Source organism: Styela clava, chromosome 9 (assembly GCF_964204865.1).
Source record: "Styela clava chromosome 9, kaStyClav1.hap1.2, whole genome shotgun sequence".
Taxonomy (NCBI): Eukaryota; Metazoa; Chordata; class Ascidiacea; order Stolidobranchia; family Styelidae; genus Styela; species Styela clava.
This window is the reverse complement of record NC_135258.1, coordinates 18,018,825-18,045,494: the sequence shown is the minus strand read 5'-3', so window position 1 is coordinate 18,045,494 and position 26,670 is coordinate 18,018,825. Positions and strand designations below refer to the sequence as shown.

The 26,670-nt window shown below is 34.2% G+C and overlaps 1 protein-coding gene across 2 annotated transcripts; it reads right to left on the bottom strand.

The window, feature by feature from the left end:
• Positions 1-1,805: 1,805 nt before the first annotated feature.
• Positions 1,806-25,791, bottom strand: LOC120339089 (PX domain-containing protein kinase-like protein). Of its 2 annotated transcripts, XM_039407155.2 has the most exons (17): positions 25,524-25,791; positions 23,169-23,219; positions 22,641-22,875; positions 21,383-21,534; positions 20,783-20,857; positions 18,018-18,122; positions 17,446-17,550; positions 16,773-16,824; positions 15,953-16,062; positions 15,059-15,176; positions 14,397-14,527; positions 13,833-13,910; positions 13,023-13,109; positions 12,093-12,150; positions 11,171-11,230; positions 6,754-6,782; positions 4,630-4,768 (listed from the first exon to the last, which is right to left on the bottom strand). In XM_039407155.2, the coding sequence occupies exons 1-16, from the start codon at positions 25,617-25,619 to the stop codon at positions 6,772-6,774; spliced, it is 1,524 nt and encodes a 507-aa protein (XP_039263089.2). In that variant the 5' UTR covers positions 25,620-25,791; the 3' UTR covers positions 4,630-4,768; positions 6,754-6,771. The 2 variants fall into 2 exon arrangements, with proteins under 2 accessions (XP_039263088.2, XP_039263089.2); XM_039407154.2 differs by lacking the exon at positions 6,754-6,782 and having other exon boundaries at positions 1,806-4,768.
• Positions 25,792-26,670: the final 879 nt, after the last annotated feature.

Sequence of the window (26,670 nt, the reverse complement as noted above, 5' to 3'; positions counted from 1 at the left end):
ATATTGTCTTGTTTTATAAACTCCCCTGTATAAACAGTTTTGTATAGCCTACTCCACCCTTACCACTTTCACCACACCAAACGGCCCATTGCCCCACCCTGCACAACTGTCTATATAAGGGACCATATTATACATATTTAATCTAATGTTTTTTGTTTTATATTTGTCAAAAAGGGTGCATGCCGCACATTTGTGTTTTATGCCAGTACGATCTTGTGCAGGCATCCCGTCTTAAATAATAATAATCGTTCATTTATTTTTTTATCACTATTACGGACGAATGAACATACATACATACATAATTACGGCAGTCAGTTTCATGGAAATTTCCGGATTTCTTCCTAGTTAATAATCCTTCAGATAAATATTTTGAGATCTGCTTTAGGGTGAGGTCTATGAATGCAAATTGTGCCGAAAATTCAAATTCTCAAATCATTCCTAGCACGGTCCGCACCGCAACGGGATAATTACTAATTTGTTATTTCAGAACGTGATGTTTTTCTCAAATTTCACATTTTTGCGTTAGTGGCGAGGACTTTGTACAAAATATCCGTATTTCGCTAGCCTCCGGATACAGAAATTATAAACAATTCCATCATGTGGTAATTAACCGATTTTCGAAATGTAGTCATTTTTTCAAGATCTGCCATTGTTTTCATCATTGAGCTGAAGTTATGAGACAATGGTTATTTTGATCCAATGTTAAAGGTATCGATGACCCAACAAAAAAGCTGTACTGGGAATAGCGTTGCCAGTAATAAGATTATTGGAAATAGCGCTTCCAGTAAAATAAGTAATACGGGCGCTCCCAATTTTGCTGTACAGCCCTAAAGGTTTGACTTCAACCCAAACATACCATCAATCGCCTGAACGCTTCGCGGACCGCACAAAATTACTTGACGGGCCGTAGGTTCGTCACCTCTGTATTAATAAGGGTACGGTAGGCAACTAGGGTCTAGGCTAGCGTAGTTTGGTACCACAAGTAGGCTACTTTTGGTGAGCGTACTTTTTCATTCTTGAGCCCCACCCGACTACGTAATCCAAAAGTTTTGTCATTGTGACGTCACAATCACGTTAATACGATAAAGATAGCTGACTTTAGCAGCTACGTACCAGTGACGTATTTGTTGGATGGCGTAGTCGAGTCGCGGCCAAGATTGACACATGCAAAAATCGCCAAGCCCACAATATAAATTTTATTTAGCTCTTAGAGGTGTTGCTGTTTGATAATCAGCTTTGGTATCCCGCGGCTTACCTTCAAATTGTGCGTTGTGAAAAATTGCCCCACAACTTGCAAAACCATCACGGCTTTCTATGCATTAAAAAACATGTTCACCACACCGTCCAAGTCATAAGAGATCAATATTGCACTTTAAGGTATTCAGAATTTGATCGATGTTATGACATCAATCTCAAAGTAACCAGTGATCATGAATATTACGTCAGAACGAAAATTGTCTGAAGAAGAACTCTCGCTATCGCTACTGGTCTAATAACCAATATTAGTCATTAAAGCGTATTCAGGATTATATAACAGAATCCTTCATTAGAATGACAATTGTCGTAACGAGTTTTGTGGTAATCCATTTGTCTTTCAATTTTACTTTCGTTGCCTCAGCGTAGGAGTCGCGATAACGATGTCACTTTCTTGCCCGAAATCCGTCAGATTACGCGGGTTGTAATGGTTCGAATACTACCTACATCACATTATGACTCAGGGGGTTCAAGAGTCGTGTAACAGGTAAGTATTGAATTTATTTGAAAAGCTATTGTTCGTAAGGGTTTTTGTAAGATTAAAATAAGTACATTTAAAAATTGATCTTTTCAAAATGATGGTTCAAAACTTTATGATACGTCTGGCCCACCACTATCATGGCGTATAAGTAACAAAGCTATCTTCGTGAAATGATTGTTGCTACCAAAAATATTGTTTATAACAGTAGATAGCATAAACTTGGCATCACAAGTGATCAGGGCCGTGAGGTTAACGTACAGTTCATTTCAATTGAAAGGTATTTTGTTAAACACCCATTTATTCAATTCCTAGACACTTTCATGTGGATATGATCTCATACTAATACAGAGTTCCGAAGTAAAAATCCTAAGACTGGAGATGCCTTCTGTTCCCGAAGGTGCATATATTTGAAGGAAAAATTTCCAGAGCGAAAATTTACTACCTCACCAAGCGCCAAACCAAATTCTATTTCGCATTATACCTCAGTTAAAAAACTAGGTGCCGAATGTAACAGTGTATGGTTTAAAAACAATTTTTAATCTATTCAAACTTCAATAACATATAACTAAACGCAAAACTTCTTAAATCAAAGAATTTATTGCACTGGGCACATATAGATTTAGAATAATTAAAATGCAATCTTTAAATTTTGAAATGAACAAAATCGAAATTTTAATGAAAATCACCATTTTACAAATGAAATTATGTTTTGAAATTGACAAAGTATATCCATACTTATAATTGTATACAATAATCAAGTTTTAAAATAAAGCCACTTCGAAATAAACAACAATTACAAGCAAGTTATCATAATATTCTACTACAGTCAATTAATCAATGTAATGAGATGCTCACGATGTGACCAGTGTGTGATATACCAATAAATTTATAACCAACTTTTGCTCAACCATGTCTTACATTATTTATTCCGTTTCACGAGTAATACTGGCAAATGAATATAAAATGTTCCAATTTAAATGCTCCCAAAATAAAAATGGGGTACTATTAGTATTAGAGATTTGAAGGAATCAGAAATGAAAGTAACTTTTTCAAGTTTATTTCCAATGTGAAAGTTGAGATAATCTATGCTTGAGGGCATTCTGCATGTTATGTTTCAAAATCACACTAAAGCATATAATACAGAACGTTCTTCACATTATTACAATTTGGTATAAAAAACTTCAACTATGATCACAACATCCAAAATCTCCAACAAAGTAGGATTCATACAAATTTAATGAAATGGCGTAGGGTACTTCTTCATGGCCACAGCAGGAGGTAATTGAATAAGAATACAACAATAACATATTTTCATTCCACAAAAAGTGTAATATTATTTCGATAAATTCATTAATCAATGTCCAAGGGAGTTTGTCATTGTCACTGAATTTTTGGAAACTTACATCTATGTGGACTAAGACATTAATGCATTCGTATACTACATGAGAAAAATAACATATTGATTTCGACCGTAGCCATGTTTCAGGTGCAGACTGCATGGTATACGACAACAGAAAAAAAAAAAAATCGTTATATTACTAGGCAATTGTTTTGAATATTCCATTTTGGAGTGAAAAATATCAGGAAAAATAAATTTCAGCAGCATTAATCAGAATATACAATCAAGGTAAGATCAATTGACAGAAAAAGTAGGATGCATCATAGCAACACTAAAAATTATGCATGTGTGATACAAATTTATGTATATTGAATAATTATTGATATTTATATTAGAATAAAATATTTTAATGGCATAGGAAAAGTAACAACATATTGTACGTCAGCAAATCGTTTTAACAGCACTAGAATAATAATTCCTTTTGCATCCTAAAAATGTAGGACAGATTTCGCTACAAACTATACACAGAAATTCACTTTCAGATCCATACTAGGAAGCCAAAAAATTATTTTCAATATTGACACGAATAGTTCACGGTATTCATGAGACAACACTCAATTTATTAGAACAGTTCCCAAACTTTTTAGAGTTGGGACCCACTATTTATCACCACAGCTTATGGCGACCCACTTAACTTTTTATGACCTAATACAGAACACAGCAATGGCTAATCATCGCACAACTCCTCGAAAATGAGACTCAGCCTGGAAATAAGACCTATTTTGAATTTTAAAAATGATTTTAATTAAACCCTACCCTAAAATAAATTTAAAATGTTTGGGAGAGGGGAAGGTTCAAAGACCTGAGGTAAGGTGAAGATCACACCACTATTCAAGATTTTGTGATATCACAATTATGATATTTGTCACTTGATTTTTGTATAAGAAATACAAATAAAAACAATGGATGTCTGTTTTTATATAATGTTTATTAGAAAATCTCGTGATTTTCTACAATGTAATTTTATTTTTGATAAATGAACACAAAAGACCTCTTGTACAAAACTGCTATGCGTGAAAAAGCCACATGGTCCTAAAAAGGAAACTGTTAGACTGTTAAACTGTTAGTCACAGATTAGAATTTAAATTCAATTTAATTTCTTTTGTTTTTATTAAGGTTTACATATTCGAGTCGCCACCGATCAGTATAATTACCAGAATAATTAATCAAAGCCTTCTACATCTTTTCACGACCCACTAAGATTCCAGTGATGGTCGCGACCCATAGTTTGGGAACCGCTGTATTAGAATGTGATGACCTTGATGAAGTTGTTATTTAATTTGACTGATATTACATAAAGCATATGAAAATTTGTCTGGTAGGATGGTTAGTATGAGCCTTTTATTAACATTTGCAATAACTACCCCTCAATAACAAAACAATTTCAGCCAAAGAATGACATTTTTTCAGTCCATTAAAAGTATCATTTTAATTATATCAGATTGAATTCTATGCATTATTTCCCTAAATTTAGTAATTTCAATCTTGTGACTTTTTCAGAGATGCTTTTTTGAATCCCTGAATAGAGCTCAGCAATGCTCCTCGGTCTGATGATGGATTACTCAGTGGCGGTGAATCATCCTCGTCCTCATCATTTTCATCTAATGATGGCACTGTAGGCGGAGGCGGTGGTGCTGAATAACAATACATGATAAAAATCAAAAAATTTTAATATAAATTTTACTTCGTGGACGAGACAATTTCTATACACATTCTTCAAGAACTGAAAGGCATGATGTAAGCTTGATAATGAGCTTGAAACTGATTTAAGTTATCAGGAGACACAATAATATTTTAAAAATCCTTTTCAGCATTACACCATACTACACAATTCCTGTGGAATGACGCTTAATTAAATCTTTAATTATAGCAGAAAAATGTAATCGCATTTCATGTACCATGTCAATTCACTCAAATTGCTCAAGATCAACATTTGTAGTTTTAAAAATGGTAAAGCGGTAACAATAGTAATACTGCTTCCTTATAATTTACTATCTTGTACATCAATGGTTCCCAAACTTCCCTTATTAACATCAAATTATATAAGTTTTTTAATATATACACATTTAATCAATGTAATATGAGATTTTTTGTGTGCCTCAATGATCATAACTTGGCTGAATCTTCAATATCACAAGTCACATTTCTCTATCAAAGATCATTTTGAATGATTGAATCACTTTATGTCAAGTTTTAAACAGTGGAAATAAAAAGTAATCTTTTACATTCCCATCTAGTGAGGCACAGTTCGAGAACCACTGGTGTACATGCTGAGCAAAAACATTAAAATAATAAACAGTAGTTTACTGATAAGTGATAATACTATTATACTATGGTGTTAGGTGGGTTAATAACTGCCAAAGGCTGGTAAGTTTGGCGCATATACACTGCATGCATGAAGTAATGGTTGCCAGAATCACATTCGTACAATAATCTGATCAGTGTGTTGTGTCGGACCTTGTTATGTAATCATTTAGAAATGAAAACGAAAATATGCTTCATGCAGTGGTCCAAGGTAAAAAAAAAGTGAAATGCTAGTAAAATATAGTGCGAATGATGATAAAGTGTGTAAATAAAAACACATTCAACAAAATAAATACACACACAAGTATTTGCCATTCTTAAAAATCCTGTATATATCAAAGATGACACATAAGTATGATATCTCACTTGTATTTGGAAAGGGAAAATTTGTGATTGTGTGTTTGGTAAGAGGCATGAAACCAATATCTCATACTTTCTATTTAAAAAGTGTCATTCTGTTTCAATCTCTTTGATTAAAAAATATTAACAAAAAAAAAAGAAGTTGACTAAGCATTCTCAACAGACAGGCTTCGATGTGTCAAAGTTTTAGCCTTCAAGATTTGTTTTTTTCTATGTCTAGAGCTGGAGTCAAAATTCCCTTCAATCTGTAATCTGGTTTAAATTTTCCCTCACTCTATAGTCCTGTTCAGAACAGTCCAAGTTGATCCAAAACACATACTATGTACAGTAGGATAATATAAATAATAATGTAAGTTTGAGAAAAACATGCAATCATGCATAGTAATATTTAATATGATCTTTAACAATAGTACAGGCAAAAGAGAATCTACTCAAAGCAAGGTCCAGAACTCAAAGTAAAGGGGACTCAGCTATGATCAAAGGTACGGGCAGACAGCGAAGTGTCAAAGAACTACTGAAACTTTATATCTTCTGGGTGCAAAAAAACAGTCAGCAAATGCTGACAGGTGCAAGACTCAGCATTCAAAACATACAATCAGAGAAACATATATGGCACATACAGGAGAATGTGGGCATACACTCACAGCTAGCTACACACTTATTCATGCATTTCGAATACCATTAAAAATTTAATGAAAATCCTTTTTTAGAGTTCCATTTAGCATTCCATAAGCACAAAAAATAAGAGTGAAAAAAGACAAAATGTATGAATTCCTTGAAATAATGAAGATGAAATGATTATTTCCACCAAACCATGCCTACAGATTCATCAGTAAATTTTGCTCAATTATACATGGTTCGTGAATGTATCCCACATTATTATAAATAATTCATCTTGGCCGTGTATAATAAAGCAAGATTCATCGACGAATCTATAACTAAATAAATAACAAACCTTGATAGATGAAGTCGCCTATGTTGAGGCTGCAAATTATGGGTTACATGAATTATGAAATAAAAAAAAAATAACTGTACGAATAAATAAAATTATATAGAAATCATCAACCAGAAACGTCAAATTGAGAAGCTTCAACAGACTGAGGTAAGACAGTGAATCATACATAATTTCGATTACTCTTCTTATTCCTAATTACAGTCAAAGATGAAGCTCTGGTTCAAATCATTCGAAAGGAGATTAGCTGGCATTAATCATACCAATTTGCTATGATTTAGATATATATATAAATATGAATTGCTCAAATCTTATATCAAATTCAGGATGGAATTTTCATATTTATCCCGGAGAGAGGAAAAATGATAAGATGACTTAATCATATAGTGAACCACTGCATCTCATCGCATTACTCGTGCATGCTGGGTATGAGAATAGGTAACTAATTATTTATTTGTTTCAGATGCATCGACTTGATGGCGGAGGAAGCCATTACCGACCAGTGGTTACATCACATGAACCTCTTTATGACGGCCAGCAATCCTCTCAAACATATTTATCCTCCATGGGATTAGAATGATGTGTCAACTGCCAAGAGTAGATTGATCACAAACATTTTATTTTGTTAATTGATAGTCAAATTTACACGTTCAATAAATATTTATATAATGATAGATTAAGACTGGGGAAGGAAAAGGTTAAAAGTCAAATAATCAATTCATCAAAACTTTGTGATTGATTGGTATAAATTTATTGACCATTGAGTATCAATTTCGCAATCAATACCAGTATTTTCCGCTGATTGCACATATCAAAAATAAAAAATAATAATAGAATCAATTTTGCTGAGTATATTCAATTATGTGGGGAATATTCAGAAGACAGCATGAGTCTTAATTTCTAAATTTGTCCATACACATGTCTGATATCAGCAATTTTTTTTATGATCTCTGCCTTGGGGCATTGATGACTGGTATGGTACACAAGCTAAATTTGTGTAGATTATATTAAAAAAGCTTTCATATTCTCAAAATCACTCATGACAAAAATTTAATAATTCAAGAAGACAGACCTAATTTAAACAAATAGCCAAAATTAACTTTGATAATTTTGCGGGAGTTAACAATCAGTATCAGTCACAAAAAAAATTTAGGAAACACTCGAAATTCTGTTTGTGAATGATTGAACGAAAAAGTTGCAGTACTCTAGGACAGGGTTTCCCAAACTTTTTGGGCCGCGGACCCTTATTTGTGAATCTTAGTTTTGACGGACCCCCATTCTATGTCGTATCTATTTTTGTGCCTAACCAACGAGGAAGAATAATGGTTTATTACTTATCGATCTCGATCAGTATACACGCCGCTAGATCGATAAGTCGGCGGTCTCCGATCGCTATCTCATTTACTTTTCAACACAGATGACATTAATGTGTTGAATGAATGTTGTTGAAGTTTTTCATGGCTTGGTCTTTCTTAAAGCTTCTATGGCTTCACGAGTATGACTATCGTTGCAAATTTATTACATTCCACTCCTCACATTATCTTTGCATGAGATTGTAGGTATTGGTCATTATCAACCTAATTGTTAAAAGAACGACAGCCCGAAAGTTTAATACTATCGTGTATTTTGTTTGTTAAGTTTGGCTCAAGCCTCATATTATTGGGGTTGTGTTTTTGTGTGGGTGCAGGCGGGAAGGCACGTGAGATACTTCTCATGTTTTAAACTTTTTTATAGGTTTTGCTTGCCCTCCAGAATTCTACATTTTAAATTTATGTTTGTTATGGAGTTTTTGAAATAAACTATCTAATTATATCTATCTAAAATCCGTCAGACTCTTTCATATCGTTGCGGACCCCCTGTGCAGTCATCACTGACCCCCAGGGTTCCGCGGACCCCAGTTTGGGAAACCCTGCTCTAGGATGCTTTGAACAAAAGTTATGTTCTCTCTAGAATGTGTTACAATATATTCCAAATGACCTGGGTTCTGTTTGTGGGTCACACTACATCACCGTCTCAATCGCTTTACCGATCCGGAAAAGCCGAAGTTGCGTTTGTTCATTACGCAATTTCTCTTCCATTGTCATATTGCTGTTTGATAAACGCGACATTAATTATCACCTCAACGTATTGGCTGGTTCAACGTTTCTAGATTTACAAAAACGGCGTTGACACACGTTACGCAAAATTAGGAATTGAAAAATATGACGCAAGAAGGCAAGGAAATGTCTTTCATTTCACAATTATCGTTGCTACCCGTTAGCGATAGCCGTCGGTAAATTCTGACCCGTAACTCGTTGTAAATTAATGCTAATAAATTCTATTTTTCTTTTCAATGCGTTGTGATTTGTATTAATAAAAGTGATTGAGTCGGAGTTTGAGTGATTTTCCTTTTTGGTAGATAAAATTTCACATCAAAATTTTTCTCAAACGGGGGTGGCAACGCATCATGCCTTCCCCCACCTGCGTAATAAGAGAAAGAAAAGAGAATAAAACGGTTGCGAATACGGAAACTCTTTTTTACAATCGATGAAATTGACTGCTTTGAAGGGGGCTCGTTTCAATCGCGATAGCGCTTGACCAATAATTACGACTTTACATAATTCGTAACTTCCCTTCCGTAACTCGAAATAATTACGTAATTCTGTAAATTACGTGCAAGCCAATATTCCACATATGAAAAATAATAATAGAATCAATTTTGCTGAGTATATTCAATTATGTGGGGAATATTCAGAAGACAGCATGAGTCTTAATTTCTAAATTTGTCCACACACATGTCTGATATCAGCAATTTTCATTGTTTTTATGATCTCTCCCTTGGGGCATTGATGACTGGTACACAAGCTAAATTTGTGTAGATTATATCAAAAAAGCTTTCATATTCTCAAAATCACTCATGACAAAAATTTAACAATTCAAGAAGACAGAACTAATTTAAACAAATAGCCAAAATTCACTTTGATAATTTTGTGAGCGTTGACAATCATTCACAAAAAAATATAATAAACATTTGAAATTCTGTTTGTGCATGATTGAACGAAAAAGTTGCAGTACTCTAGGAAGCTTTGAATAAAAGTTATGTTCTCTCTAGAATATGTTCCAATATATTCCAAATGACCTGGGTTCTGTTTGTGGGTCACTCTACATCACGAGTCGGCAACCTTTAGCATTGAAAGAGCTATTTAGCTCTTTCCTTTCAATCAAACTCGGAGCCGCAACATCTACTCTAATGTCTGTGGCTATTAAAACTCCTGGAAAACGACTTATGATGCAATAATCTAGTTCTTACTAAGGAGAAGCCAAATGAAATATGAATGATGCAGTCATTCAGCTTATGACGAAATCAAAAGAAAAGGTTTGTTTTTACAGACATAAATGGCCCTAATGCGACCCCTTTTTATCGCTTGCGACTTATACACTGTAAACCAATGTGATGTGTAATAAGTGACTAGTATGTAGCTTTATGCTCCCCATTTAATTCAATTCCCACTGATTTTAACACAAAACTGCTGATACCACTTTGATTCGGGGAGCCAAAACTACGAGAACAGCGAGTCAAATGCGGCTCCGAATCCGCAGGTTACAAATTGCTGCTCTTCATAAATCCCTTCATCTATTTATCCTAAATTCCTAAAACTACTAAAGATACTTTGCTATGATTGATTTTCAAATATATTTTCTATGGAACAGAAATCCAAAACAGCCACAGGCAGCATTTTATGCATGTGCTATTGGAACCTAGCAATGTGCACAAGCTATCACATGCCTCGCAATTCAATTTGAATACACTCAAGCATTCTAAAAATGAAAGTTCATGGAATGAAGACAAATTTCAAAAGTAAAGTTGCGATTTTGTTATTTTGCAATTAAAAAAAAAATTAATTTTAGTTTCGGATGAGAATTCATCAATAGTTTTATAGCTGTATAGCTAGTTAAATTAGTTATGCTATCAATCCCAAAAACTCATGGTCATTTTTCAACACCGATGAACTGGTGGTTATAGTATTGTTCAAATTGACCCAAATTTTGGACAAAATTAAAAAGTACTGGAGTAGCCTATGCGTCTGCTTATACAGAGGGGACAAATTCTATGGCTGTTTAGCCAATTATATTAGTTTTGTGATCAATCCTATAGATTTATGCCTATTTTCAACATCGATGAACTGGTGGTTATAAAATTGTTCAAATTGACATAAGTTTTCAACAAAATTAAAAAATACTGAAGCATGTGTCTGCTTGTACAGAGGCTAGTTCAGAGTGGAAAAAAAAAAAAAAAACAATGCCTTTTCATTGACCCCTTGTTTACACCTTATACATAAGAAATTCTGCAATGTTCGATGAAAGTTTGGAAAAATATGATGCCAAGCGAGCATCACAAGATGAGTAATAGCAGGCATTTGTATCATGGTGTAGTATTTACCTGGGGGTGCTGGAGATGCAGATGACTGTTCTGAAGCAGCTGATGATTCCTCATTCCCACCTGTAAAAACGATACAAGATGGATTGTTACTCATTCATTCAAGTTGATCAATTGGTTTTCTATTTTATTAGATACTTTTAAAATGAATGTTTCCCAGAGCGTAATTTTTTTGTTTACCTAAGTAACAATGACTAATCAGCAATTGCATAATGATGTTTTGGGTACTGCTCAGACAAGCTTTTATAACTCGGACACTCAATAGCAATGTTCCCTCTAATTATTTGTAGTATGTGTGCGCAGAAATTTTGGTGTGTGCGCACTTTTTTGGAAATGGCTAATATTTGTGCAAAAACCAATGAAGAAATTTTGGCGTTCTAACCGGGTAATGGGTGGGCCAACAACAAACTTTCTCAACCTGCCAACCGAGAACATTGTTACATTACATCGAAATACGTCTGTGCGCAGTAAATCTATGCGTGTGCGCAGCCTCTGAAAGCTGTGTGCGCTCGCACATGCGCACACCTTAGAGGGAACACTGCTCAATAGTTTCATTGAAGGTTTTAAACAGTGATACGTTTCCTTCTTTATACTTCCCTACTAGTTAACACACTTTAACTAGATAAACACAAATCCAAATGTGTTGCAACAGTAAGGGTATAGGAAAAATTTTGTGACCAAAAACCGAGATGTGGATGCATAGATGAGCCCTAGCCCCAGAATATACTTGAATACACAATTAAACAAATTCACAACTATATAAAAGACAGCCATCATGCCGCTGCTTATAAGTAACCAGAACAAAATCAATGGAAGTGACAAAACATGTATGCAGAAAATATATTGACAGTGTTACAGGTATCTCAAAGAGATTTCTAGTCACAGATAGTTGCAATCAACTGAGTGTAATACTGAAAGTTCTTACCATTTGTAGTCGGCGATGGAGTTTCTTCTTTTACACCTTCTAATTTCTTTGCTGATTTCTATGATTAATAAAATGTAAGATCAATTAATTTAGAATATGAAAACATATAAGTTTTGAAATACATGTGCCAAAGCCTGTACAAGTATAAATGAAAGATTTTTGCCAGGCATTTTTATGAAAAGCATGTATAATAACCAACAACAGAATTGGCTTACAATTATACTGTGTAGAATTCTAATTGGATTATGAGTATGATGATGTCATCATATTATAGAGGTATTGTATACCAGGGGTATTTATTTATTAGGATAAAATGAGTGTTTACTTTTAATTAATTAGTACTATTTTGGTATTTACAAATTGATATTTATATCAAATGTTTTTTGTGCTGGGTAGTGCACAGCTGCAATAAAAAAAAGGTTTAAAATTCAAAACTTGTTTCTAGATCAATGGTTTTCAACCTTTTTTAGTTGCGGATCAGTAAAATTTTAGAACTAATTTTGCGGATGGGTGAACATTCAAAATTTTGTCAAATAAGTTGTTCAAAATCAGCAGAAATTTAATGGCTTTGTGCCTAAGCTCAGGATATTTTTTCAGGTGATATCCAAAACTGTGACAATGGCAAGTCTTTATGTTTCGACATCAACGTGGTATCGCATGAATGCTCAACGGGGTTATTATGCTCTCCGTTATGACGCCATAGACTTAACAAAACATCCAGCCGTTCACGGCTTGTAATGAGCGTAGGACCTCTGACCAAGTTTGGTTTACGCATTGGGATTAAAACTAACAAAATATATGAGCAGGCCATCAATGCCTTGCATTTTGCAATTGAGATATATTGGAATATATTTAGCGGATCGCCAGGATAGTTGACGCGAACTGGTAGTTGAGAACCACTGATCCGGATTATTTACTCCAGATACTCACCCTCCTAGCTTCTAATTTTCTCCTTCTTCGTTCTTCATCTGAACTATGATGAGCCTTTGCCTTGGAAAGTCTACGATTTTGTGATATCTGATGGAAGAAGTTGGTAATATACATTAGAATACAACTTGAAAACTAAGGTGGCATACTGCACGAGTTTGAAGCGTGAAACGGTAGTTTTGTGGTGTCATGAAGTATGTGTTGCGTGACAAGCTGCCGATTCTTTATTCGCAATACACATTGGACCTGTATATGTCCAGGTTACAAAATCCCTTGTTCAAGATGACTTCAGAATTAAATAGATTAACAGGGTAGAATGATAAAGTCAGCGCATTTACTCTTGTGCCAATTATCTCAACTCAGGGATGAATTTGACCTGTATTGAATAAATGCTTTTTGTACTCCTACTATGGACAGAGTGTTTAGGGTACCCTCTTCCGTAGTTCACTTGCAGTACACCAGAACAGATAGTCTACACCAGGAGTGGCCAACACCGTGACCAACTAAAATCTTCAAAATAGTTAGCGATCAACTGATCGGTAATGAGGTCATACACAAAAAGGAATGAGTACTAAATTTGCAGATAACTGCACACCCGCATACAAAAATTCCACTGCTGCCAATAAGCTCTGCTCTGTGAGCGCATTTTTAAATTTCATTAGTTCTTAAATTTCACTTTTGAAATCTGCTAATTTCAATCTTGAAATCTGGTATACAAAAGGATAAAGGAAGAACCACTCCCCTAGCTTGTGTTATAGTCGAGAGAGTTAGATGCATGACATATGTGCCTCTAATTATATTTTTACCACTAACCACTTTCTGCTCTTCTTTCAATTTCTTCTGCTGATTATCTTTGTATTGTCGCAATGTTTCTTTCAATTTGCTAGGAATCTGAAATAATAGCAATAGAAATTAGAAAAGGTTAATATCAGTGAAGATGTATATTAAATGAGTTTGTGTTTGAACATGTAGGGAAGTTAAGATTAACAACTATTTGATTGATTCTGTCTTAAAAAAAATTTTTTCAAAAATCATTGAATTTTTATTCACACTGTGACACTTCAATTGTTTAAAATGATTATTTATCAAGTAAAGCTATTCATAATAATGTGTAATATATTAAGATTTAAAATAGAGGATATAATGGATTTCGATCTGGTTTAATATATGTTTTCGTTTGCCTGGCTAATATTGAAATATACATTTTTTACCTAAATTTGGACACTCAAGACTCAAAACACTATTCCATGTTTAGACTTCCAGTGAAATGAAATCAGCAAGGTTAGAAATGAATTTATGAATCACATAGTAGATTGCTCTATTTAATGTAGGCTCATTCTCATTTTCAGTTACAATGCATAGCTGTGATTCCCATACCTTCAACTGAGGCTTTATTCCTACTGTTACTACAACTTCGTCAACAAATAATGGATGCATGAGAAGACCTTCCAAAGTTGGAAGTCCGAGTTTACATGCTTCTACTGTGAGAATAGATTCCAGGACAGATCCTGCAGAAAAAAATGACTGGTGATAAACCAAAACATAATGTAATGCTAAGAGTTAGGAACACACTTCAGATCTCTAATCGTTACCCTGTGAATGTTCGCATTGCATAGCGAATAATTATATTCATAAGGATTGCTGCTCTCCTCACTATCCCAAGGTATAATGCATGGCTGGCCCAGAGTAAGCTGTACAACCGTCTCACATGACTGTTATTATTGTAATATTTTGTTTTAAATTATTATCCAGTTATAGAATCGGAGACCAATAATTATTTTACTAATCCCATGCCCGACATGGTCCAGTAACAAGATGAGATGCAAAATTCTGGAATAAAAGTTTCTTCTATAGCAGGGATGAGCAAGGTTTTGGCCAAAAATGTTGCCCACCTGAACTGGCGGGCCATGTAAGTGTGACGTGCCAAAATCAGGCGGACCAGATTGAATTACCCAAAAAGTCGGATTTGGCCCGCGAGTCGTAGTTCACCCATGTTAGTTCTATAGTATAGACAGTCAAATTAAGCTAAATTTACTTACTAATTTCAGCAGGTAATTCAGGTGGCAACTCTTCGATGGTTGGTTTGTTGAGTGGTCGACCGAATACCATTTCATACAAAACATGCCCAAAACTATATACGTCAATGGATTCGGCACTCTGTAAAAATATTCAACATGAAAAAGAGAATTCAGCATCGATTAATTGTTGTCTAAACATGGGCTATAATGTAATAAATGCATGAAATATTCAATATTTACAACATTGATTTTAGGAATGATTTAGACAAATTGCATTTGAATAATTTTGTGAAATTGTAATCTCACAGTGTGATTATAAAATAGAGGAACAATATCAAATCAATGTTTATCTATAATTTCCTGTATTTCCAATCTCAAACTAATCAAATATATCAAACATGGACCAATTTTAGAATATACTCGATATTCCATATTTGAAAATATCATCCCTGAATTTTCATTGGGGCGTGCATGTGGGCACGGTGTCCTAGTGGTTAGTTTAAGTGTAAGACTTAACTATGATAGCATGTTAAAATCCAGTGCCCACCATTTCACCCAGAAAGATTTCGTTCTCCCAGTTTATAGTGGCTTCATACCTAGCAGTGACTGCTTGTGCATAGAAGTGAAAGGCATATAAATATGTCATATAAAAAATATTTTTGCATCTTTAGTTTTAGAACTACGTCTAAACATAATTTCAACCTAACAATATCAATTTTTGAAAAATTAGAAATATTCATTCCCATTTTTATCTATTGAAAATTACATCTATCACACTAAAACAAATATTGTTTTATAGGCAACATCTAGATACACTGCTATTTAGGATATTTGAACTTTAGATGAAATGCATACAACTATTTAAGAATACTAGGTCAATGATAATGATCAATAATGAAAATCATTAATACTTACATTAATTTTTCTAAATTGAGTGTAGAAAGGCTTATAGAATGGTGGAACACCGAGAAGATAGTTTTCAATGTCTAGTAATTTTATCACTTTGTCTTCAATGACGAGGTTACCTGAAAACCCAAAATGTAATTATCTGCGCTATAAAAGTATGATATATTATTAACACATATTTTAGATATTGGTTGCAATGGGATAGTGCATCGGTTCCCAAAGTGTGCGCCGGGGCGCACAACTTTTGCCTTTATTCTTTAAGGCCTAAATGTTTACGAATTTAAAGTACACATTAACAATCACAAAATTAAGTTTTATTTAAAAGCATCATTTTTTTCATGTAAGTGTGCCGTGAGTTTTTCGCTGAATAATATGGCGCCGATCAAACAAAAAGTTTGGGAACCGCTGCGCTAGTGGATATTGAAATTGTGTTGGTATCTCAAATCCCATGCTCCCAGGGTGTGATAAAATGGTTAGGCCAAGCGGAACCAGTAAGTTTTTGGTATTTTCATAAGGGATTGTACAGAGCCATGTACAAAGCAATAGCATATAAAATAGTGTATAAAAGTTTAAATTTAAACAGGAATGCAAGTGACCTGACATCAGTCTTGTATCCTGAATATTTTGCACTGTGCAATGAGTCAGTGTTTCCCTTAATGTCCTCACTAGTCACTACCATCACAAAGCCAATCTAGTATCGGGTATATCTCAGCTTATAATATGACAAATTGATATGATGAAATATATTATTATAACTATTTACCAACAGTAAAACCCTAATCATCACATCAACCCAATGTATCGAACATAATGTAAGATTGCTGCTTACCTGTGTGAAGATGATGACAAGCCAAACCCTTCTCATGCAAAAACTTCAACATCTAAAGGAAATAATAAATAATGTAACTATGCATTCCAAATGAAGTAAGGATGATGTTCAAATGTAAATAAGCTGATTGAAATTGGTAAATGGTAACCATCAGTTTTCAAGTAGAGAGAATGTTTGATAGGAATTTATATGGAGAAAAATACAAGCTTTTAAAAAAGTTACACTTTAAGTTACTATATCAATAATGGTGGACTTGGAATTTTTATAGAAAGAAACTCCAAAATAGCAGAATACTCCAATTTCCACCAGAGCTTCATTGCTTCCAACTTGGAGCTATCTCCATCTCTAGCTACATACTATTTATTGGTATATACACCAACGTGAATAATTAGCCTAAATGCAGTTTAGGGAATATATGTAGGTCAACAAATTACTAAAGATTATGAAATTAAATTTTAAAGCTTAAAGTATCAGCCAATGATAAATGTAGAAGATATTTAGATGGTTAGCGGCTGGTGGCATTGAAATTCCAGGTATTTCCAGCTCCATCTATTATGGTGAGCTCAAGTTCCAACAAAACTTCCCAGATTCATTGCCACTTGTCTGTTTAGGATTATTTAAAACTGTTAATGTAATGAATATACAAAAAAGTCATTTTAGATAATTACGGTACCTCCAAAATCTGTCTGCAAAATTGTCTTGTTTGAGCTACTGATAGTTGTGAAACTGCTTTTGGTGCACAATACTTCTTCAGGTAGTGTGCTTTCATAGGTTTCGTCTACAAACATTAAATACACAAAATTTACATTTTGCTAGTTGGCCCGCCAAGTCTAGCACTGTTTCAATATATCTGATCTATCTGCATTAGCCTGGTCTATATCAGACATTGGCAAACCACGGCCCCCGAGCCAAATCCGACCTGTTGGGTAATTCAATCTGGCCCGTCTGATGCTGCTACAACCAAACTAAAATCAAATTTTGATGTTTTAGCTAAAAAATAGCTCAAGGAAATGGTCTGGAAATGGTCCCTGGTCCAAAAACCTTGCCCATCACTGGTCTATTTGCTACAACAAGCCGGCAAATTAAATATTTTTTTAATGCAACATTAATTCTATTTGGTACATCATATTTTGTTAAAAATTTTGAGTCATTTCGAGTCTATGAAAAAAGTGACTCAAATCAAACTCGAATTGAGTGACTAACTCCAATTACAGTTTGCCTATCTATTATCCTTACATTACCCACCTTGCATAGATGATCTCGCAACGTTCCATTCATATAGAACTGTTTGATAGTTAATCCCCCTGTTTCATTTGTCATTGCATGCTGAGTTGATGAGATTGATGGATGCTAAAATAATATGAACACAAAATTGGTTACTTGAACCTTCATACTATACCAAGTCTAAACTTTGGAGCAAGAGTAATACTGTGACTGATTATGCGACATTTTGTTTCGAGTGATAATGCTGCTGAAATTAGCTATTAGTGGACAAATGATTTCATATCATACACCTGTATTTGCTGAAATGTATTACCAAAAAACAAGTTTGAATAAATACAAAGTACACATTTGTTTTGAGTATTATAAAATTTATTTGCCTATAAAATATAGCAGTTAATGCTGTATCGCTTATTTGTAAATGCTTCAATATATGAATGGCCTTAGCCGAATGCCTTATCAACAGTAGAACTAATCAAATAAAATATGAACACTTCTGAAACCAATAATTCGATTTGAACCAAAAAACTGGATTCAGTTACTTTGTTACAAATGTGGTTGAGATGTTTATATAAGTAGGAAACTTAGGCACAAAGCTGTTGAATTATTCATGACAGCTTTTAACCACTTTAGGTGTCAATGACATCAACAAAATCACACTTCGCCAAGTTAAATGCATCCATATTTTCAGGCAATTCTAACAGAGAATACAGAAGCATAAAAAACAACTTGGAATAGAGAATGAAAATAAAATGATTTAAAAACAAGTTCAAATGGCGGCGACCTGAAAAAATTCATATTAATTTGAATATTGAAGTTTAATTCCAGAATGATCTAATGATATCTAAATTCCTATTAAAATTACAAAGTTTAGTTGATGAATACAGATTATTTATAATTCATATGTAATGTCCTAAGCCAGAAGTGTGTAAGATTTTTTTGTCGGTGGGCCATATACCCAACCTAGCTGGCTGAGCCACATAAAAAATTTAGTTTTTCCATGTACACAACAAGTTAAAAAGTTCTCACAATGAAAAGGCTATCACTTAGCCTTTCAAGAATAAATACACCATGCAAAACAGCGAAAGATTTAACGCGACGACAAGAGCTAAAAAACGTTGTGTACTTTTACCCATGTGCGCGCGCGCCTTTTAAAACTTAAACTGTCGGGTTAGGATTTTATTCATGCTGAGGAAAAATCTGAGTGTTGACAAAGGTCACACCAACTGGCTTGACAGGATGAGTTGTGGCCTGCATGCCGCCTGTTGCACACCCTTACTCTAAACCAGTGTTTCCCAAACTTTCCAGCCACGGAACCATTACACTTTTTATCTCGCCTCGCGGACCACCAAAAAATTAAAGGGTAAAATTGATATAGAAAAACGATGTAATGTAGCGGTTCTGACTAAGAGAATTTTGTTAAACATACCTAAAATATGATTGAATATTTTTCATATTTCATTTAATATAAATGTTTTGTTTCTTAATTTGAATGTTGTGTATATGAATCAACAAATTCATTTTACCTTTCTATGTCATTTATTTTCCATTACGTAGTGTTTGCTTCTAATGTTACGTCTAACGGAGATAGAAGTACTTGCTGCAACTTCGTGAGCTGCAGTTTATTTATCTGCTGACTCGAGTTTAGCAAACATGAGTAAGTTTTTCAGCATTTTAAATTAAAACCAGGCAGAGATGGCGGAAGAAGAGTTGACCATTTGCCTTCATTCTTAGACCTACTTGTTTGCCTATAGCAAAACCAAAAGGATTGCTGCAAACTTGATAATGAACATAACAGTCAACAAGCTAGGCCGACATTCAACGGAAATGGCACTACCCTATCTTAGTTGGTCCACTTTAGGCCGACGGTGACGCAATATTGAACGGCGAATCGCTATGGCTACCCATTTTGACATATTTTTCATATATTTTCCACGGAACACTTTGAAGACGCTCAGTTTGGGAAACGCTGATCTAAACTAAAAAAATCAGATGTTGTATACTTGCATATGCTATCTGTTTGAAAATCAACATGTATATTTATCATGCTAAAAAACTATCACCAACAATGTAAATTATTAGCTTTTACAATAAAAAAGTCATTTTTAAAGATTTATATGAAGTGGAAAGCTTACATTAGTCATAAAAACCACTGTAGTCACTCCAACAATCATCAAACTACTCAATATATCAGGATTGATAAATAATCAGAAATACAATATGTGATAAGCTAATCCAATGAGATGTCAAGAAAATTGAAATAAGATTTTAAAAACTTTTTGAACCGCTGATAAGACACTACCCTATGCTTGATAGATAAAATATTAAATCGTATCTTCAAGATGGAATCGTTATTGATAATCCTTCGCAAGATAATGATTTTCAAACATTAAAGAAACATAATCTTTTGTTTTTCATTCCTATTCTTTATTGTTAAAATCTTTCAAAAATTTTAAGATAAGACATTCATTTACTGGGTGCCGTCAGGCAACAGTTTTGCGCTTGAACATTAAGCTTCAAATTTAATGATCTATGCTTCGTAACCTTCGTTTTTCTCAAAAATGTTTTGAAATCCCCAATATTACCCAGACACGACAAACTTGAGTTTTTAAATTGTCATGTTGTTTTTCGGGGGAAAAAAAAATTCAACTATAAAATAAACAGTTTTCAGTTGATTTGTAAGCATATGTCAGCTGTATACTGTATACTGTGAGAAATTTAGAACTCATCGGTGTCCCATAAGAAATATAAATTTGAAAAATACTTATCTAAATCACAAAGAATCAAACCTGTAAATTTGGAAGAAGTTTGAATATCCCTGTTATATCTTTCTCACTCAGAAGACGATCAGGTCCATGGACAGTCTAAAAGTAGACAAACTGTATTTTAATCAAAATTATACAGGATGTTTATCAAGTCCTGTTGTTAAATTAGGTAAAAGAAATTTGATGTGTTAACTACCGGTAACTAAAGGTGGGCATGAAAAGGTATTCCTAAATGAAGTCAAAAAACTTGATTAAAATAAAACAAACCGGTTAGGATATATTGACGATTTACTCAATAACGAATTTTTTCAAATGGTAACAAGACCTTATGAAAACTATAGCTGTGGTAAACTGAATACATCAATCCGACTGCATTGAATATGAAATCCTTATTCCCTCAACTCAACTTAAACTGAGTTTTATGTATGCAAAAATTACATGTTGACTTGTTTCTCATTACATAACTTTTGTAAGTTTCAAGCAATGATATTTGAAACCGATTTTCAAAGAAGAAAATAGAACCAATTTCTCTTCCAAAAGTACCACAAAAAAAAAATGCCAAGGTCATGAAAACTAGCTAATATATAAGAAAATATACAAAAATAACAAAACAAATCTACATACCCAGGATAAAAGTAATCGCCTTTTAGGTTGATCTTTAGGTTTTATAAGAAAATAAGTTTTCCGTAATCTCCAACCCATTTCTTTCAATGGTTCAACAACTTCCCAGTGTGGTTCAGACCGGAAGAACATTGATACATTCTGTAAAGCTGCTTCTGAAATTACCAAAATATCACATCACAATAATGCTGGAAGAATAATATGTCAATTTGACATCTTATCCAGAAGATATTGAAGTTTTTGCAAAAATTGTCAGTCCTGTGACATTCTAAAGCTCTGCATAACCATACGACCAGACAAGCATAAATTTTTTCTGTAGTTTCTATAAGGTAAATTCCTACAACCAAATTATATCTAAAACTTCCAATTAAATCGGGATGCAAACCTGAATGACTGAACTGGGGTTATATCAGTGTCAACTGCCAAGTGTAATAATACAAATCTAATTTCATAAACAGATAAGATGACCTCATAATGAGCTTAAAGGGATGATAATATTTATAATCGTTCAAACGGATTAGTTCAACCAATCACACACATGTATAACAATATTCTGTGGTTCAAATGGAGTCATATATTTCTCAGCTTCAACTTAATCTTAAAATTATAGCGTTCTGTAAATAAAAATTCTGTATTTCTATGAATAGTTTTGGAAGTGATAAAAATCTGTATAAAATTTTCATTCATAAAAGTTTCACTGAATTCTACCCTGCTCTACCCACTACTCAAACTCAGTGAGCAAGAGTGTTTCATTATCCATATTTGCAATCTTCTATTATCTTCTATTAATCTTTGAAGATGTAACTCAAAGAATACGTGGAAAAATAAATAAGGATGTATGAGACTTAATTCAGTGTAGGAAACTACTTTTGATATAAAATATACTTTTTCAGAGCAATCATGTTAATTGGTAATTAAAAAATGTTACAATGCACAGGGTGACCTCGAAAACAGAACATAGTATTCTAAAAAGAAAATAACTTTTGTGCAAATCGTCTTAGAACACCAAAACTTTCAGGTACAATCATACAAAAACAGAAATTCAAATGTTAAATATATCTTCTTCATTTTAGTAGAAGTAATTAGGAAATTGATGCGTTATGCTTTTCGTGGGTCACCCTGTATAAAGACAATTTCATGACATATAGCTACAGGTTTCTACATGTTCTGAACATTCTTCATTTGACTAATAGAATCTGTTCTTAAGTGAAAATATCTTATGTTTCATGGCAATAGAAATATCTAGAAAGAAATTTTTAACCTGGAATATTAGTTGTATAACTGTTGGCATCGAGAAATTTTTTGACAATCTCACTAGCAGCCAGCATCGGATTTGCGAGTATGGTTTCCAGAAGTCTTTGTAAACCTCGCTGCCTTTCAGCGATAAATTCTCTTTCCATGTTACCAATAAGTTTTTTGGGTGGAAGAGGTAAATCCATACCAGAGATCTTTAATGTTTCCACAAGTGTAGCGAAATCGCTGTAACGTTTTCTTATCTATACAAATTAAAAGAATGATAGTTCACTTGACAAAAATTGCTCTACAATAGAATACATTACAACATAAAAAAATGAATAAAAAAAAAAATAAACAAACTTTTCGTCCTGACTTAACATGTCCTTATTAATAGAATTTTCAATAAAAAACTGAAGTTAGCGTCCTTGTGTCAATACTCCCATAACTTAAGAAATAGACCAAATAATCATATAGAGACAAAATACAGAATTAAGTACAGTGAATAATACAAATTACAAGTATATGCCAATATCACAAATTCTTTACAACTTACCACCCATGAATTTTCTTTCAATTCTCCCCTCTGTACTCTGACAATAAATTCCTAAAATAAAATTTTAATTCTTGAAAATATGTAGCAATGAAAGAACGAATACGGTAAGCTATAGCCTATATGCTTTTTAAAGTCATAAAAAAAGTTAATGAGCCTGGTTAGTTGAAAATTGGGTAGGTTTGAATGTTTGATTTTAACTACCGTAAACGCATCTGTCAAGAATTTCGCGACAGACAGCCCTTTTTAAAAACATGATAAGTCACATCAAATTTTGTTCGATGTTGTTTAAGCAGTTACAACATTTCAAATCCTGACATCACATTTTTGTTTGACGTTACTTCAGTATTTAACCCTTTCCATGCGATTTTTTTTTTTATTAAATAATCGTATTTGCTACGCCGATTTTATGCATTTGTACCCCCACAACTGATCGATCGACTAACGAAAAACTAATGATCCTCTGCTGCCCACTGACGGCTCGTTGGAAAGCTTATTTAAAGAGCTTGCAATTGGCGATTGAAAAAAAATTTTATTTTTAAAAGGGGTGGTCTGAGTCACAAACCGGATAGAAAAAAGGTATTTTTTTTTCTTGGGTGTTGAAACTTCAAACCGTGATAAAAAATAGAAATATTCGCTAAATCCTTTACTGTTACCGCTTCTTGGTTGGCAAACAATAGCATAATATTGCTGTAGCAATTTCGTTATCTAACTCAAAATACTTTGGTAGATGGAAGGGATAATATGTCTTCTATTACCACCCAAAAAACACCGAAATTTGCATAAATTTCAAAAACACTCCCTCGTTCCGCCGCAAATAAAATTCCCATGGTAAACGAAAGCGAGATTTACCGTCGCTTATGTTAATCTCGAAGAAGACTTCTTATCAATAAACTAAAACCCGGAAAAACTAGACCAACAGTTTGCGACCGATTGCTAAATAAAAAAGTGGAGTACATCAACGTACCCGCCGCAATCTAGCGAGTTTTGTCGTGGGTACGTATACGTGCCCACCGCACGGAAAGGGTTAAGCAATTACTGCGTTTACTTGACCCACTAGACCCAAAAAGTAATATTATAAAATGACAAAAACAAGTTGAAAAAACTATGGCTATCAATACTGCAATATGTGTACCTATAGACTGACAGATATTGCACCACCAATTTTTGGATTCAAAATTCGGGTCTTGTGTAGTTTCGTACCATAACAATTTTTTGACATGTCAATCCTAACCCCTCATCTGACTACGCCATCCAAAAATTATGTCACCACGACATCACAATCACGTCATAGAGCCTGCCAAATATACGTAAGATCGCCCGAAATGGCATCGGCGCCGACGATAAAGAACTGACTAACGTCATCGATCTCTCCCCGTTGCGTCGAGAAAACGGGAGAAATAGCTGTTCGATTTCAGGTGCTTATCTGCGCGTCTTGGATGGCAGTTTGTATGGTTTGAAGGGCTCCATTACGTCACTGTGGCGTAATTTCTGGATGGCGTAGTCAGGTGGGGTTATGATTGACACTCGAAAATTTTTTATGCTACGCCCACTAGAAGTATGTTAGGTACGAAACTACACGAGACCCTAAGATTCATGTCCATGCTTCCTGGCATCTGAAACAAATACAGAAATAACTGGCCAACTAATCCAACCCGATGATGCAAGAGTGGTACCGGTAATCGTACCAGGGCAGCAGGGGCCATGGTTTGCAATATAATTGGGTCTCATGTAGTTTCTTACCTAACATACTTCTAGTGGGCGTAGCATGATAATTTTTTTAAATATCAATCCTAACCCCCACCTGACTACACCATCCAAAAATTACGCCATTACGACGTCACAGTGACGTAATAGAGCCCTTCAAACTATACGAACTGCCATCCAAGACGCGCAAACGAGCACCCGAAATCGAACAGTTAGTTCTCTCGTTTTCTCGTCGCAACGATTCCAATAGGAGAGAGACCGATAACGTCAGTCAGTTCTTTATCGTCGGCGCAATGCCATTTCGGTCGATTGTGCGTATATTTGGCAAGCTCTATGGCGTGATTGTGATGTCGTAGTGATTTAATTTTTGGATGGCGTAATCAGATGGGGGTTAGGATTGACATATCAAAAAATTGTTATTCTACGTCGACTAGAAGTACGTTAGGTACGAAACTACACAAGATCCATATAATTCGGCATTCTAATCACTATTTCAATCTCAGAATCTGTCAATCGTGAATCAGTAAATTCAGAAATTCTGTTTATTCTGTTATTTGAGGTTTGGACTCATATCTCTCTGTCTGTACATACAATTGCAATAGACTAGACCAATTGGGCTTACTCACATTATAAACTAAAAATATTTCTTACCGTATGTGATTGGACATTCTCAGATCCCTGAATGATACAATACAAAGGAGTCGTGTCGTCCAAAACGGACACTCTTGACGTTTCAAGCACTGACATTTCTCAAAAAAATTCCGGACAGTGTTAAACCTAGTCGTATTGCGAAAAGGGTAAACCTGAATTACACTGTTAAACGTTCTATTACCGGCATGTATTCAAGATTCATTGAAAACTCCCAGTCAATGAAACGAATGCAGAGGATTTGAGAAAACGATTCCTGATTTTAACCTTTGACCCTAAAATAGCAAACAAACTTAAACTTTGTGAAGTCAGAATGTTATTATTACTACATTATTTATTGGTGACGTCATATTGATATATCGTGGCTCATGACACTTTCAATACAACTGCGGCTTTGTTTCAGAAGTTTTTTCGGGATAATTGAAAGTTTGGTTTTTTAGTCCTGTATATCAGTTTGATCATGGTTAATATTGCAAGCTCTAGATGCGAAGATACAATAAATTATGTGGTTATGGCCCACCTTTGCTGCTCTGCCGAACTAGGCCAGTAACTTATATTTTCACTATCTTGTATCTGTGATTAGTCGCTGTTCTAAAAGTGAGCACAGTAAATTTCTAGGAAAGTGAGTAATTGTTCGACGAACAGTAAAAAGAAATCAGACTGAACAGAACTGATAAATGTAAATTGGACAGAAGCGTGATCGCCATGTTATATGTGTTAACCCTGTAAAGTTTTCGTAAATTAGTATGCTTATTCGTTCGTAGTTCGTCGTATTGTGGGCTATTGTTTCTAGAATCTGTTTAAAATATTATACTTTGTGAATCTTCAAATACCTTACTAGTTTACAACTTCACCAACTGGAATTGCAAAAGCGCAAACGTGATGCTTTCGCTTTTGTCAAAATGAGTTAAACCGTGTGCCATCATGTCTCTGTATGTATTCAGCACCGCAGTTTGCAATTACTTTTTATAAAGCACAGAGGTAAGATGTTTATTCGGAAAACCTCAACGTGTTGTCAAATTATATATGCATAAAAATCTATGATTCGTCAGTGTTACCTTAAAATTATTAAAAACATCACCTGAATATAGTATTGACAATAGGGGATGTTGAGTTTTCGAAAGTTTTATGCGGGAGTGATGAAAATATA

Bases quoted from the DNA above. Each gene is read 5' to 3' on its own strand.
- LOC120339089 (XM_039407154.2), bottom strand. From the start codon at position 25,619: ATGTCAGTGCTTGAAACGTCAAGAGTGTCCGTTTTGGACGACACGACT. The intron at 18,123-20,782 runs GTTTGATTCTTT...ATATTATTTTAG, and splicing joins AACTTCTTCCAAATTTACAG to CATCCATCAATCTCATCAAC. The intron at 15,177-15,952 runs GTAAGTATTAAT...ATATTTTTACAG, and splicing joins CTCAATTTAGAAAAATTAAT to AGTGCCGAATCCATTGACGT.